The 16,814-nt window shown below is 40.4% G+C and overlaps 1 protein-coding gene across 1 annotated transcript in view; it reads left to right on the top strand.

Annotated features, from left to right (window-relative positions):
* The window catches only part of LOC130169966 (olfactomedin-like protein 2A), a 39,509-nt gene extending 24,688 nt beyond the window's left edge, over positions 1 to 14,821 (top strand). The window contains exon 8 of the mRNA XM_056377030.1: positions 11,970 to 14,821. Within this exon, the coding sequence (XP_056233005.1) occupies positions 11,970 to 12,574 (605 nt within the window). The 3' untranslated portion in view covers positions 12,575 to 14,821. The remainder of the gene's footprint in view (positions 1 to 11,969) is intronic.
* The last annotated feature ends 1,993 nt before the right edge of the window (positions 14,822 to 16,814 follow it).

Below are 16,814 nucleotides of genomic sequence, written 5' to 3'. Positions count from 1 at the left end.
CAGCATTGCTTCAGCAATCTCATTCAGCTCTCAGCATTCACAAGCATTTTCAGCAGGAAATGCATTTTCTAGTTATTAGTGTGAATGGTGAGGTATTCAAATTTTTATATTTTATTATTCTTACTTCTTCTGCCTTTCCACGGTCTCTAACTACTCCTTCATACTTTTTCATACAGAAACCATCCAATTACCAAAACGTTCAGCTTGTTCTGTAGATTATCGGATGTATACAACTTTTTTTTACTATTTATAATTTTCAGAATATTAAGCTTTTTCTGCAGTTTTTTGCCATTTAAATGAACAGAGAGACTGTTCAAATCCTTGAAAGCTTCAGCGTCTTTGAACTTTAACTACTTCAGCATACTTTCTGCTACAGACTTCATTCAAACTTTAAACTGTTCACAATACTTTCAGCTATTAAATCAATCAACGTTTTGATATCTTCAACAGTTTTTGAATTATCACAGTTTTAGTTTCATGCTGTTTTCAGATTATTTCTGAGTTTATAATGGGATGACATCATCGCTATAGTGGGTGAAGATCTAAAATTTGTCTGAAAAAGATCTGTGTAACTTGTCCTTACAGCCACATATTTCGGACTTCACAAATAATTTCTTCCTCATTAGTTGACAAATTTGCCCTGTTTTATAAAAAGTGTCTACCTTATTACACAGACTACCAGAATTGAAATGTGACCCTCCAAGTGATGCGAGCACCCTCAAACTCTCCCATAGACTGCAATACAAATTCAGGAGCGGATTTCAGGAGAAAACCAGAACTGACTCTTATTTGTAACTCGCTCATATTTGCACATTTTTGGCTTTAGAAACACCAAAACCACATAGAGGTGTTCAGGAGAGTCTTGTGGCGCTGACCATGTGATAATTTTGCTGATATTATGCACTGTTTTGTATTAAATGGCAGGAGTTTGAGAGGTTCACTGACCCCTGTCTCCCATATATTTGTATGAACTCTGTGTCTTCAACAGCCAGACTCTATCTCTTTTACACACAAACACACACACACACACACACACACACAAGACCAGAGACTCAAATATACACACACACACACACACACACACACACACAGACAAGTAAAGAAGTACACAAACAAAAACAGGCAGACAGTAACAGACAGGTACACAGACAGACAGATAGATAGACAAACACACACACACACACACACACACACATAGACAGGTTTACAGGTACACAGACAGAGACAGGCAGGTAGATATACACAATATATTCAGGAAGCTGTTGGAGGGAAAAAGGTCCAGGTCCGGGCCAGAGACAAAGTTTATACCTCTTCACCAGCACTTAACTTTCTACATAACTGCACTTTTACTAATCCTCAATCTGGGCCTCGCTACGGCAACACCATTGCTCCCAGGGCCTTCAGACCATTTTTTAAAAAACTTTATTCCCTCCAGGTTCCATTCTGTTACAATCTTACTTCAGTAAAGGCTGGTTCACATACAAATCTAACCTCAGTTGTTAGTATAGCTATTCCATTGATAATCCAAGTTTAAATTAAGTTTAACATTCAGTATATTTATAATGCATAGTATATTTTACATTTCCCCCCTTAGAGACTAACTAGTCACACATTCATACATTATCCAGTGAAGCCAACAGTTGACAGGTTACAATAGCAGTCATCAAGACAATGGTCCATACATAATAACAGGTTCAATCATAAGCATATAAAGGATTGCAAATGGATCCCGTATTATCATTCTTACTTGTAACAAAAACCTCACACATCGTGACATAGTTAAGGGTTATGCAGTAGGCTTGTTTCTAATTCAACACATTTAACAAACTTGGATAATTGAAATTGTCATTGAAATTGTTTACACTCCCAGATCTGACTCAATACACATCACAGCAAACGGTTATATGGTATCCGAAGAGAATATGAGTTTATCATCCAGTACAAATTAAAAAACATGCATAATACTTCACTTCCATTTGTTGTTGAAGCTAGTTATAACGCTGGAGCTTATTGCTCTGGTACCGTTTGGTGGAACGTTGCTTCAGTACTTTTCTCCTCATACAGCGCAGTGCCTGAGCTTCTTCTTGTGGGCAATTTGGTAATATATGTCAGAACTCATGTAGCATCATGTCAACCAATTTGTTTGGCTCTCCAACTTCCATGGGTGCAGTAACATTAACAGTGTTTTCTTCAGCAGTGATACCTTCAGCAGTGTTATTTTCAGCAGTGCTATCAGCGGGGGGTTGTGGGAGTGGTTTCTCAGGTGATTGGGGATCTTGGTCAGAACCTACTGGTGCTGCCCATGGCCATGGGGACATATGACTAGAGTCAGGGGTGGTTGGAGAGTAGGACTCCTCCTCTGGCTCTTGAAGTGGTGGTTCTGGCTGTTGGTCTGGCATCTCACCTTGGAGCATCTGGTCCAGTATTGATAAATGTATCTCATTCTTCCTATTTGCTGGATCATGTCCACATAATCTATCATTAGTTGCCTAAATGGATGATCTGGTGGCAGAATATGCACAATCGGCGTCAAAAACCTTTCCTTGTGTTATACTGTGCACACACATTCATGCAATGTTCTATCAACTGTGGCTGTCAGAAATGGCAACCACCAAACTCCTTGGAGGCGTTTGATAACCTCCCCCCCTTGCGCAATGGTCAGAGCCATTCTTATAGCAAAATGCAACAATGAAACAGGCAACACTAAATGACCATGAGAACTTCTTCACAAATCCTTTTGAGGACCATCTTGTATGACCTTGATAGTCCCCTTTTTCAACCATACTGACTTCTCATACAGATCAGCTCTCTCCTGTACCTGTATTAGAGAAGATACAGTTGTTAGAGGTTTGCTATCTTCAGCTACCAACAATGGGCCTGTAGTTGTGCCAACTGCTGCATGTTTTGCAGCTTCATCTGCTAAATTATTGGCCATGGCAATTAATGAGTCTGTCCTTTGATGTGCTGGACAGCTGTAGGGAGGTGCATTGTGTCTAACAAAGCGGAGATGGCTTCCCCGTGTGTTACTGTGTGATGTAGCAGGCTAATGGCTGTTTACCTGTTGGTGTATCTTGCATCAATACTGCACTCGCATATCAAGATTTTTCTGCAACATATAAATGAAATGGTTTGGAATAGTCTGGGTTGCCCAGTGCTGGGGCAGATTGCAGGTCTCCTTTTAGCGCATGGAAGGCTCTTTCTGCCTCCTCTGTCCACTGTAGCTGGTCTGAGTTGTTTGTTTGTCATGCTGCCCCTGTTAGGGCTCGCAGAGGTGCTGTTTTGATAGCATAGTCACAAAGTCACAGACGACTGAACCCCCCAGAAAAGAGGGCATTTGTCCCACTGTTAGTGGTTTTAGAGCCTTAGCAGTAGCTTTTAACTGTGAGGGAGCAATTCATATCTTATTTCCACACAGTGTTCTGACCAAATATTCAACTTCTTTTTGACAAAATTGAAGTTTCTCTTTACTGACTTTATTTCCTCCTTTTGCTAGCGCCGTTAGCACCGCAATTGAGTCCTTTTCACACTGTTGTTTGGTGGGACTACAAATTAACAAATCATCCACGTACTGGATCACAGTACTTGGAATGTCTAAGTGTTGCAGATCTTGAGCCAGCACTCTGTGATAGGCATGTGTATGTGTATTGCTGTCCTTGATACATGAATGCAAACAGGTATTGTGAGTCTGGATGTAGTGGCACACTGAAAAGGCTGAAAATAAATCAATGACTGCATACCAGTGTGCATCAGGTGTTTGAGAGCAGCATATGGGGGTCTGGAACCACAGGTGTTTCAGCAACAACAATGGAATTGATAGCATTAAGGTCATGCACCAATCAATAATCATTAGTGTGGTTTCTTGATTGGGAAAATGGGAGTATTGCAGGGGCTTTTTGTTTTTACCAAAACCCCAACCTCCGTCAGGTCGTGAATTGGGGGCTTGATTCCTTCTATAGCATGCTGCTTCAGTGGATATTGTTTTCTATATGGCAACCTGGTTTAAGCTTAATATGTATATGTTGCGCTACTTTATTCCTACCTACATCAGTCTTGTGTTTTGACCACAATTCTTGTGGCACTTGTTCTAACAGGATTTTATGTTCTGGTGTCAGTGGCATAAGTGTAGGTGTTCTTTCGTTTAATATGACCTTTTCTGGTGTCCCTTCATCACAAGCTCTTAATGATATTCTGACGTATGGTTGTCCTCATAAAATGTGAATGTACTTATTCTTTGTAGGTTTCCACTCTTTTATTTGTAATGCTGCATTTACCATTGGACCAAGTTCGTGTGATTCATTTCCTTTAGTCACTGACAGCGTGACATGTGGGGTGGAGTTGCCTGTCTTGTGCAAGCACACTTCACTGTGGGAGACCATTCTTGAGTCTTCGCCACCTGCTTTTCTTTCCTCCAAGTTCAACAAAAAAGTGCCTGTTTTCAAGCATGCTTTCAATCAGCTCTGTCAGACGGATGTCTCTTGTGGTCTCCAGGATCTTGCTGAGGAGACATCTGTGATTGACTGTGTCATAAGCAGCTGAGAGATCGACAAACACCACACCAGTTACCATCCCTTCCTCATAACCATCTTAAATGTACTGGGTGAGGTTGAGTACTTGGCTAGTTGTCGACTTGCCTGGGCGGAAACCTGCTTGTTCAGGGATGAGGTGTTCGTCAACCAAGGTGCCAATTCTGTTGAGGATTAGACGTTCAAAGAGCTTGTAGGTGTGACTCAAAAGTGAGATTGGTCTGAAGTTCTTGGGAGCAGATGGATCTATCCCAGGTTTCAGCAGTGCCATAATGTGGGCTTTCTTCCAGATGTTCGGGAGCTTGTGTGTTGTTAGGCACTCATTGTAGAGCTGTAGGAGCCATATCTTGGCCTTGTAACTGAAGTGCTTGATCTGTTCGGTTGCGATGTTATCCAGTCCAATTGCCTTTCCTGGTTTGAGGGTAGCGATTCCCCCTTCCAGCTCTTCCATAGTGAGCTGTCTTGAAAAGCAGGGTCCTCGATGTTTTTCCTGCGGTTCAGCTTGATCTTTTTCACGCTCTTTCCACTCTTTCCATTTTCAAGCAATTGGTTGGCAACTTGGTTGGCAGTGACTTTTGGGTGCTGAGGAGCTGCTTTAGGGTCACCCCGTAGCTTGTGAATAAGTGTCCATGCTTTCTTGCTGTTTTTTGACATGTCTGTGGACTCAATAAGAGCGTCCCAGGTCTTGCTTCACTCTTGGGCAATGCTTTTACTTACCTTCTCGCCCTGGGCAGTTGTTTCCTCTGAAAAGGGGTCTGATTCAAACATGCTGACATAATTGTCATTGAGTCCTGCACAGTCATTTGAAAGACCAGGTACATATTCAACTCTACAGCCACTGGTGCTGACACACCTCCTTTAATCACTTTGGCCCCCATATATCCTTATCTTCCGCTGCTTGATAGTGATCTGGGAATATCTGAAGCTTAATTTGGCTCTTTTATTCTGATTAACAGTGGTATTTAACACCAGTACTGTCAGGCTTATTTTTCTTCCTCTTATAGGGTTAAATTTGAGCTGAGTCAATTCTCCGTTTTGTTTCATTTCTTAAGACACACTTTTCTTTTATTGTGTAAAATCTTTTAATTTTATTTTCATTTCACTTTGATTTGTTTTGATATTTGTATTTGATTCATGTGACAAACTTTGTCATTCGTATTTAAAGGTGCTATACAAATCAACTATTATTATTATTATTATTATTATCATTATATAACTTCCAGTCTCTGTCTTGTCTTCTCCTTGGGTTTTAACAATGTATAAGAATAAGCTAGCCTTCAACTTCACTTTCTTGGGAATGACGGTGATATGCAGTCATGAACTTACTGCTACCCTGCTCTGCTTGCCAACTCCCTCTAGCACTCCTAGCGTTTGGCCTTGAGAGATACTGTCTACTGCCCTGATCGCCTCACCGCTGCTCTTGCACTCACGTTAACAGTCGCTATAGTCTACCACCTGCCTGTCACTCCCCCTGCACTCTGGGGAACTCCTTTTACATTTATGTTGGATCCAACAAGCTTCATGATGTGCCACAGATTTTGATTTATTTGATGTTTTTCATGCCACTGCTCCAAGCCTTCGTCATCTCCGCTCCAACAAGAAATATATCTTTATTCTATATATCTTTATATCTCCTCTACTTTTATATTATTATAAAATAAATTGACACCTTATCTTTATTATTACTACCTCCCTTATTGTTTTTATTAGTTTCCCTTAGGATATAAACAGTTTAACAACAACTACAATTTAAATCACTTCTAAACACTGTTTTATTATTTACACAGTTACTATTTTATCTATCTTAGCAGTATTAACACAAACTTACATACACTTTCTGGCGAGTGCCGCTGTCCCTCAGCTAACACTAACACTTTTCCATGCTTAATTTCTCATTTATTTTTCAATCATTTTGACTAGGTTCTTTAGAGAAGACACATTCTGATTTACCTCACCTGGGCTGAGACCTGCACTCAGATACAATCAGAAAGTTAAAAAGGCTTTTCTGAGGCGTCGTGTGGCGTAGTGGTCTAAGCAGGCGCCCCATGTGCCTCCCCATTTCCTGTCTCTCTCTACTGTACTGTCAAATAAAGGCAAAATTAGAGTTTTTTTGTGGCTACTGATGGTCTGAGATGCAGGCTGAGCCTCCCAGGTAGGGGTCGTCAGGCATCTGTCTCTCCTGGCTGGCTAAGAGACTAAGTCGAGACCTCTTCACCAACACTTAACTTTCTACAAAACTGCACTTTTACTGGAGTCAAAAAACATTCAAAAAAGTCACTGGAGATGATCAGAGTCCAATGCAATAGAATTTTTTCTTTCACAAGAATAAAAGCGAGATCAGATCCGGATACGAACTGAAGACAAAGAACTTGTGCACAATCATATATAGTTCTTTCTTAGGTGGGTTCTCCACCTATTTTCTAAAGTGAACCTATCACCGCCTTGGGAGCAATGATGTCCAGCCCCGTGTGGAAATCCTCAAACCAGGCCTGCCAGGGTAGCGTAGTAGGACCAGGTGTCCAGAAGCCCTTCCACCGCCCTAAACCTAAGGCCCTCGTCTATCCTCAATCTGGGCCTCACTACAGCAACACCATTTCTCCCAGGGCCTTCAATTCTACTTCAGTAAAAGCTGGTTCACAAATCTATCTAAACTCAGCTAGTTATTCCATTGGATAATATAAGTTTAACATTCAGTATATTAATAATGTATAGTATATTTTAGTGAAAATTTACTACAACAAAATATTTGGCTGTTAATTTCAGTTTGTAATCTAACTGACTCCACATTACATATATTCTAATTGGTGAATTACCTTACCCAGTGTTGTCCAGTTGCTACCTTTTTCAGAGATAAAAGAAAGGTAGGCAACCAGACAGACGGACAGCATTGTCACCATGGCAACCTCTGAGTGCAGGAGGGAATACACAGCTAGGTCAAATTACCTGATTAAAGACTCCTCTGTTATCCGTGGTATTTATGAACCACTTTACTGATATTGCTATCAAAATCCCGCTACAACTGCTCCAACACTAAATACAGAAAAAAATGTACACACCTCTAAACAGTTTTCACTGGAAATATGTTTCAGTTCAGTTGTAATCAGGAGGCATTCAGCAGTTAATTTCAGTTTGTCATTCTAACTGACACAGAAACAGACATAAATACAGACAAGCAGAGAGGCACACAGACAGATAAAAGGCACACAAACGATCACAAACAGACACACACACACACACACACGCATACACAAACAGATACACGTGCGCGAACACACACACAGAAAGCTTTTTACAAGTTAGTACTCATAAAGGGAGACAACATGACAAAAACATGTTTCAGTTCTTAGCTTTTGCAGCTAATAGAGTTCAGCTCCTCCAGTTTAACATTTTGGCATCTAACTTTTCAATGCGCTGTTGATCAGTTAATATGAGATGCTTTTTCAACTATTTTAACATTGTGTCAGTAATCTCCTTCAGGTATGACATTACGAGTTTTGATTGTACATTTCTTCTTTCTTTGGTTTTTATTTTCAACTAATTTAGGCCATTTGGTTCTCAACTAACCTGTTTTTTCATTTTGTATATTTTGTACAGTTTTGTGCTGTGTTACACCTTTCAGTAACTATGCAGGTCTTTTTCAACCATTTCAGGACATTCAACCTCCAGCTTTCAAGTTCTGCGTTTAATCTTCAGCCATGCTTCAGCTTCTTCAGCATTGCTTCAGCAGTTGCTTCAGCTACTTCAGCCATGCCTCAGCTTCTTCAGCATTGCTTTAGCAATCTCATTCAACTCTCAGCATTCACATGCATTACATGCCATTTTTAATCACATACTGTAAAGAAACTAACAAGAACAAAAACATACTCTGGAAAACCATAACTAAATAAATTGATTGTCTGTGGTGCCATTTTTGGCACCACAGACAATCAATTTATATGACTGCGATCAGCAAAGTCTCCTCTCTCAGAAAATCTAAACATTCATGTGATAAGAATTACGATATTTTACTGACAAGCCTCGGCTCAAGAGGTATATTTCAACTGAATCTCTGTCCCACTCAGTAAAATCTTAGCAGTTAAAATCAACAGGGCAACCTCTGAGTGCAGGAAAGGGGCAACAGAGGTGGGTCAAATGACCTGATTAGAGACTCCTCTGATATCTTTGGTGTTTATCAACCACTTTAGTGACATTTCTGTCAAAAGTCCAGCTACACACTGCTCCAACACTAAATCAGACAATGATTTACACACATTTCAACTGTTTTTACTGTTGCCCTTCCTCATTAGTAGATGAATTTGTCCTGTTTCATACAAAGTGTCTACCCTAGCACAGAGACTAACAGAATTTGAAATTTGACCCTCTAAGTGATGCGATCACCCTCCAACTCTCCCATATACTGCAACACAAATTCAGAAGCTTTTTGGCTCTAGAAACACCTAAACCACATAGAGATGTTCAGGAGAGTCTTGTAGAGCTGACCATGGGATAATTTTGCTGATATTATGTACCGTTTTGTATTGAATGGCAGGAGTTTGAGAGATTTGCTAAACTCTTTTTCCCATAGAATTGTGTGACCTCTCTGTCTTCCACTGCCAGACTCTCTCTCTCTCTCTTACACACACACACACACACACACACACACACAGCTGCACTCACACACAAGCACAGACACACATACACATATACACACGCACACCCACTCACATGCACACACACACAGCCACGTTCTGAAACCCACAGACACAGACACACACATATACACATAGTCGCCAACACACAGACACACACACACCAACAGACACACACACACAAAGACACGCACACAGACACACACACATACACACACAGAGGGACACACATACACAGAAAGACAGAAATCTGTTTACAAGTTAGTTCTCATAGAGAGAGATAACAGTTCAGAGTGGACAGAACAACAGTAACTACAGCAGCAGACATATTGAATTGAACCTGCTCCATTGGTGTTATACTCCAGATCCTCCTTTTACTTTCCTTCGGTTGTTAAGTCCTCCTGCATACTTGTGCTACATAATCTGTTCAACTATCAAAAGATTCAGCCTCTTCAGCAGATGTATCCCTACTTTCAAGTTTTTGATACCATTAATCATTTTTGAAATAATAAGCTTTTTCTGCAATTTTTTACAATGTAAATGAATGGAGATGATGTTCAACTCCTTCAAAACTTCATTGTCTTTGAAATTCAACTTCTGGAGCATACTGTCAGCTACAGACTTCATTCAAACTTTAAACTGTTCACAAGACTTTCGGCTATGAAGTGATTACTCAACTTATTGATATCTTTACTTAAAATTTTGACTGTTTAGGATGAAGTTCATCTTTCTGTTACTTATACAAATGATTACTTCTTCACATTTGTAAGGCATTTTATTCCTACTTCCACCTTTGTAAGTAATTTAGCTTTCAATTGTTTCAACAACATGATTCACTTCTCAGCTTTTGCAGCTAATGGACTTCAGCTCTTCCACTACAACATTTTGGCATTACATTTTTTAAAGCACTGTACTTCAGTTAATATGGGTTGCTTTTTCAACAATTTTAACATTGTGTCAGAATCTCCTTCAGGTGTGACATTAAAAGTTTTGCTTGTACATTTCTTCTTATTTATGTTTTTTTCAGCCAATTTAGGCCATTTAGCTTCCAACAGCATCTTAGGCCTTTTTCAACCATTTCATACCATTCAACCTCCAACTTACAATTTCTGCTTTTAATCTTCAGCCATTACTTGAGCTACTTTAACATTACTTTCAGCTTCTTCAGCATTGCTTCATCAATCTAATTCAGCTCTCAGCATTCACACTATTGTTATTCATCTTTATTATTATTATTCTTATACCTTTTTACCGCCTCTAACTATTCCTTCATACTTTTGGTTTGGGTGTGTATCGCATGGAATGTTCGAGTCTAGAATGGATGACATCATGGCTAGAGTGGGATAAGCTCTAGAACTCCTCTGAAAAAAACCTGTTTAACTCGTCCTCACGGCCACATATTTTAATCTTCACACATCGTGGCTTCCTCAATACCCTAGCACAGAGACTTACAGAATTTGAACATGAGCCTCAAAGTGATGGGAATCCCCTCCACTTCTCCCATTACCTGCAATACAAATTCAGCAACTGATTTCCCCAAAAATGCAGAAGTAACATTTTTCTGTAACTCGCTCCTTTGTCCACCTTTGTACACCAAAACTAGATATGCTGTGCACGAAGGTCTTGTGCCGGTCATGGTTAGCTCATAGTTCTGATAGGAGTGACCGTTTTTTCACAAATAGCAGTCGTTCAGAAGGCTCACCGGGCCAAAATCGAGTCAGCTCTGCGTCTTCCAGCTACACACAGGTGTTGGAACCAGCTTGTTCAGAGATTCTTTAATATCTGTGATGTTAACAAACACAGCCACACACACACACACACACACACACACACACACACACACATGCAGAAAGCTGTTTACAAATTAGTGCTCATAGAGAGAGATTACAGTCAGACTGCACAGCAAATACAGCAGCAGACATATTGAATTTACTTTGAACTTTGAGCTACAGGAACTGTTCAACCATCATAGTAGGTCTCCCATAGACTGCAATACACACACACACACACACACACACACACACACACACACACAATGAAAGAAAGCAAGATGGCCCTAAGTGTAGTAATTATTAGTAATAGTTTGATGACACTTTGTTGTTTTTATGTGTTTTGGTGGCCGAGTTTATTACATCATTTTTATTGCTTTGAAATCTAACTTTTGTTTTTATGAGAAAGAATTTACTTCTTGGACATTTAAAAGTTACATTTTGCTTAAACGTTCAAGTCAAAGTCTTGACAAGTGACAAGTGTGTAGCTTGACCCAGATGTACAGGTTGTTTTAAATAAACTTACACAAATAAAAAATCAGATATTTGCAGAGTTGTTTTTATCATGGTGAAAAACATTGAGTTAACTGTCTGCTACCACAGCGCTAATACAGCTGCTGTATCCAGTGAGGATGACATGGATACGTCACTTGCGTCTGATTGGTTAGTTCGTAACAAACAGCAAAAAGAAATGAGGTAATGCAGATGTCAGGCTGAATGACTGAAGAAAAAACAATGGTATCAAATCTGTTGATCAGTGTCAGAGAGTTTAGTCATTAAGTGTTAATTTTATCAAGTTACACAGGAAGTAATACAGTTCTGATACATGGTGTTAGTGGGCTCATGCTGACACAGTGTGATGTCCTATATGTCTGTAAAGCAGCAGAAGCCTGGATTGTGTTTATTACTCAGTGTTAGTGGTGAGCAGAGCAGCAATTGGAGGAACTGGACTCACGCTGGAAGCTACTGGCACTACAACACTAGAATGTATTGTACCCAAACCTCATAATAAATAGTTAATGCTAACATAATGTTTTTGTTTATCCCAGGCCGCTGGAGCAACCTTTTCAAACTGCCTTACAACTGGATAGGAACAGGCCACGTGGTTTACAATGGAGCCTTCTACTACAACAGAGCCTTCACCAAGAACATCATCAAGTACGACCTGAGGATGCGATACGTGGCAGCCTGGACACTACTGCACGACGTGGTTTACGAGGACACCACCCCCTGGAAGTGGAGGGGCCACTCGGACATCGACTTTGCGGTGGATGAAAGCGGCCTGTGGGTGATCTACCCCTCAATGGACTATGACTACAACCAGCAGGAGGTGATCGTCATCAGTAAACTGGATCCTGGAGACCTGTCCTTGAAAAAGGAGACCACCTGGAGGACCGGTCTCAAGAGGAACTCTTATGGGAACTGCTTCATCATCTGCGGCGTATTGTACGCCGTCAATGTGTACAACCAGAAAGAAGGTGAGGTGAACTATGCTTACGACACCCACACCAACACTGAAGCCATCCCACGCCTGCCCTTCACCAATGAATACTCCTTCACCACGCAGATCGACTACAATCCCAAGGAGAAGGTTTTGTACGCCTGGGACAATGGCCATCAGCTGACATATCGGGTAAACTTTGTCGACCAGTGAGCACAGTGAGGTTGTGCTACAGATAAGCTCAAATAGGCCTGCCAGTCTGGCACCTACAGGAAGAAGAAGCTCAGTATTTGACAGCCTACAAACAGGCATATTGGACTAAACAGGACAAAGGATGAATCTACACCAGCCTTCCAGTACCAATGCACGCTATTCAAACAGCTGACCTCACAGTGGACCAAACATACATGCCTCAAAGATGTATTGGGATGTGTTTGTACAGTATGTCAATAGAATGAGACAAAAACAGTGGAAATAATCAAACAGGTTGAGTTAAAGCTGAGAGTTTAGAGTCATACAGATTTCTTCATATTGTCTTTATATGTCAGCAGGCTGGTTAACAAGCAGAGAGATGAATGGTGTGTTTAAAGCAGACACAGCCCCTGTTGGTTTCTGAAACTTTGACGCCTGCATTTTGGATTTATTCAGATGTCATAGTAGATGCTGGTAGTTTCTGAGGCCTGCCAGTGATATGAGCAGCAGCAGAGAGAGGTTAACTAATCAAGCAGAAACTTTAAGTGTTAACATCCTTACTTCATTATGTCATTAATCTCATTATAAAATTGTTATATGGTCTGGGTTGCTGTAGTTCTTCCTCCTGATGGTGAAGTGATGCTCTCCTCAAACAGCCACAGTGTAAAAGATGGCGGGAAACACTACTTGTTTTGAGTCAGTCATGCTAGATGAACTTTATAATGCATTTTTACACAAAAGGATTTTGTACCCAGTTTCTTGACAACCACTTTAGACAGGAGGAGAAATGATTACAGCGACCAGTAAATCCATTTGGCCATGTGGTTTTGTATCAAAACAGACCTGGGAAATAAGCTTGGGCTGATATTCAATAACATCGCAATAATATCGAATACTGCAGTGTTTCCAATTGCATTTGCAATATCTCTCATAATCTTGAAAATATCACCCCCTCATCGATGAAATTGTATATCACAATAATTGGGCTGGAGATTATTATCGATTTTACATTTTGTTTATCGCCCAGCCCAATGGGAAAATCTCAGAACCTAGCCACTGATGAAATAATATATTTTTAGCAGCATTAGTGTTTCCTTTTTGTTTAACCCTCCTCTCAGTCAGTGCCCAGGTACTCTTTTGACCACAAGTGTGACTGTGTAGCTATATAAAACCCTAGCCATTAGCTTACCTGATACAGTAGTTCACCAGCTAACCCTGCAGGTAGTCTCTATGTCACAGAACCTCCAGCACTGGCATTTTCTTCAGGACACGTGGTTTCTGATGTGAGAGGTGTTGGATTATAATGTTTTCTCTGAACACCTGTAGGAATCCAGTTGGTACGTTCCTTGTTGGCAAGCAGGATTTGAGTGCTCTACCTGAACACTGGTCTCTATTTTTTTTTTTTTTTTTTCTAGTTTTGGGGGGTTTTAACAGGAAATTAAATATATTCGGCCACAGTTGTTGACACTTGGTTTGAATTTTTAAGCTTTAAGAAAAATAGCCTAACAAGCTAATGTATTAGATTATGCAGCATGGCTGGATTCAGTAACCATTTAGGCTTCCTAATCTTAGACACCAAACAGTTTTTACAGAGCGGGTGTTTCTTGGCTCCGCACCCTGGCATTTAACTCAACCGAGGAGATTATTTCTTCTGAGAAATGTTTGTCACACTAAACTATTAGCTGTGGTTTCACTTGTCCATCTACTCCATCCTATCACCAAGCACTTTGACCATGATTCTGCTTTGTTTATTATTCCGGCCTCCTGATGCTTCCTGTCTCTTTACCATAGATATTGTTTTGAGGAATGTGTTGAATATAATATGAACTCCAAAAAACACACTTTTATACTTACATGAATTCATTTGACTATTAATATCATACAGAGTTCCATGCATCTTGTTATATTTCTGTCGTTGTGTAAAAGTATGCAGATTTTGCCACTACATTTGTTGTAATTATTGTGAATTTGAACATTTCACCTCAGTGCAAATTAAGAAGCGCGATCAGTCATGCTAACACAACAGCTGCCTGTTCCATGTCCAACAATGGACGCCATAAACCATCAATGATTTAATGTCTGACAGTGACAGCAGAACTGTGTGAGACACATAGTGGCGATGATAAGCTTTAACATATGTATTCTGTTATAGCACTTCATAGTGTTGTTTCAGTCTCATACACATTTCATTATTCACAACTGAATTATTCTATTCTGTCAAGTTTGTTGATAAAAGACATGCTGATTGCAATAAAGAATTTTGGTCAATTGCAAAGTCTTTTACTTAAATAATGATGTAATGAAATGTAGCACAACACTTGAAAACAACTGTGTGTGTGTCTGCTATGAAATAATATTTCCATGGTAAAAGTCTGTCCTGTAAGTCAATCTGCATGGCCCAGTAAAGCCACACAAGCAGAACCGGCCCTGCCCGCCTCCTGCTGAAGGGATGATGACGGTGACTCATTTCTTCTCATGAGTTGTGTTTAGCTGTGGGGTAGAGGTCACCATGCTCTGCCTGATCTCGGTCCCAAAATACCCTAAAGAAGCAGCTCTGGGTCGTGGTCATACAGGCACAGCTGTCTCATTTCTTGGCCGGGGATTTGAGAATCTTCAACTTAAGCTCCAAGTCATGCAACTCTGGAGGAAGAGGCTGAAGTAAACCCAGAGCTGAATGGTGGGTTTGGTGAGTCCCTGTATGTGGGCCTCATTAAAGAAAATCAAATCCCCTCTTCTATTTAAAGAAGAGCTGCGTGGACTTTTTTACACTTGGATAATGAGGTTCATTAATGAGTGTATGACAAGTCAGTTTGTCTCATGAAGGCATCACTAATGGTGTGTCCAATCATGAACTCTGTCACGAAATGTTTACATGTTGTTGTAATGGAACAATGTTGTCCACGCTGGCCGTGGTGATGAACACTGACAATTCACATGACCTGTGCTGCTTCAGTCCCGGCACCTTGTGGCCAATACAAAAGCTCTCCTGTTGTTAAACCAGGACTCAACTTGATCTTGTTCACATCAGCAGGGCCTCACACTCATCATATACCATTATGTTCTCACAGTGGCCAGGATGTAAAGCCTTTGTCCCCATTTTACATGCCACTATGTCATGTTCAAGAAGTAATTGGGTTAATGTAGGAAGGCGCTCTCCTCCTCCCCCTCCCCAACACAACCCTTTACAATACTAAGGTTATTTTCTCCCACTGTGGGAGCTTCCAGTGCATCATCGACCCACATGCATGTACAGATATACACCCAGCACTGCAGTTACTCATCAGGACCTCTGTGTATTGGTCTGATCATGAAGCAAAGGCCCACACATTCAGCCAAGACCACAGCAGAGTCCTGAGCTGTGGACTGGAGTCACATGATTCAAATTCAAGTTAGAGTCTGATGAATCTGACGACTTCAGACTTTAACACTAGTGACTAGTGACTTCACTGTATGATTTTATTATATTATCATAATAGCTAATTAACGTTAATATCTTAGAGGTGCTGTTTATAAATTTCCTCTGCTGCTGGTGGTGGTGATTAACACTTTATGAGAGCTTCAGCCATTGTTGTCATTATAATGCAAAATACATCCTCTGAGTAGTTCAAAGTTCAAAGTGTGTTCCTGCAGTACCTGACGCTGCAGTTCCAGGGCTGGAATTTTAGGACAGCAATTTCAGGACCCAAATTGTGATAAGACAGGCCGGGGCGAGCTGGTTGGCATGCTTACTTCAGTAGAAGAAAAGACATGATAGAAACAAGATTTCACATTGTTGTTTGTGTCCACGTCTGCAGACAGCTGTTGGTGAATAAAGGAATGAGGTTTCACGCTGAACTTACAATGTTTCTTCTAGACTGGTCGGTAAACAGCTGCTAATGCTAATGTTAGCTATGTAGCAATAGCTAAACTTACAGATAGCTCCTCTAAATGACTTAACAAAAAACCAAAATGCAACTTTTGTTCTGTCGTCTCCTCTGCAGCCTGTGTCCTCCCTGATCCTGATCACAGCTGTAGACTTGGCCTCCACTAAAGTTGTTTCAAAATAAAAGTATGAGTTACCACTTCCCTAACATTTCAAGATAAAACAAAACACCTTCAGTCTTCTACCTAAGTATGGCGCTTATGGTTTAATTTCTCCTTAGCTGATGGTGTTACTTTTGCACAGAATCTCTCAAAAGTTTTCCTTAGTTAAGGAAATAGTAGGTATTTGCAACAGTGACAGAGATTTTACAGCAGTAACATTCTTTTGCATTGTTAAAGG

Source organism: Seriola aureovittata, chromosome 5, assembly GCF_021018895.1.
Source record: "Seriola aureovittata isolate HTS-2021-v1 ecotype China chromosome 5, ASM2101889v1, whole genome shotgun sequence".
Taxonomy (NCBI): Eukaryota; Metazoa; Chordata; class Actinopteri; order Carangiformes; family Carangidae; genus Seriola; species Seriola aureovittata.
The sequence above is the reverse complement of the archived record's forward strand: the minus strand, read 5'-3'. Positions and strand labels throughout refer to the sequence as shown.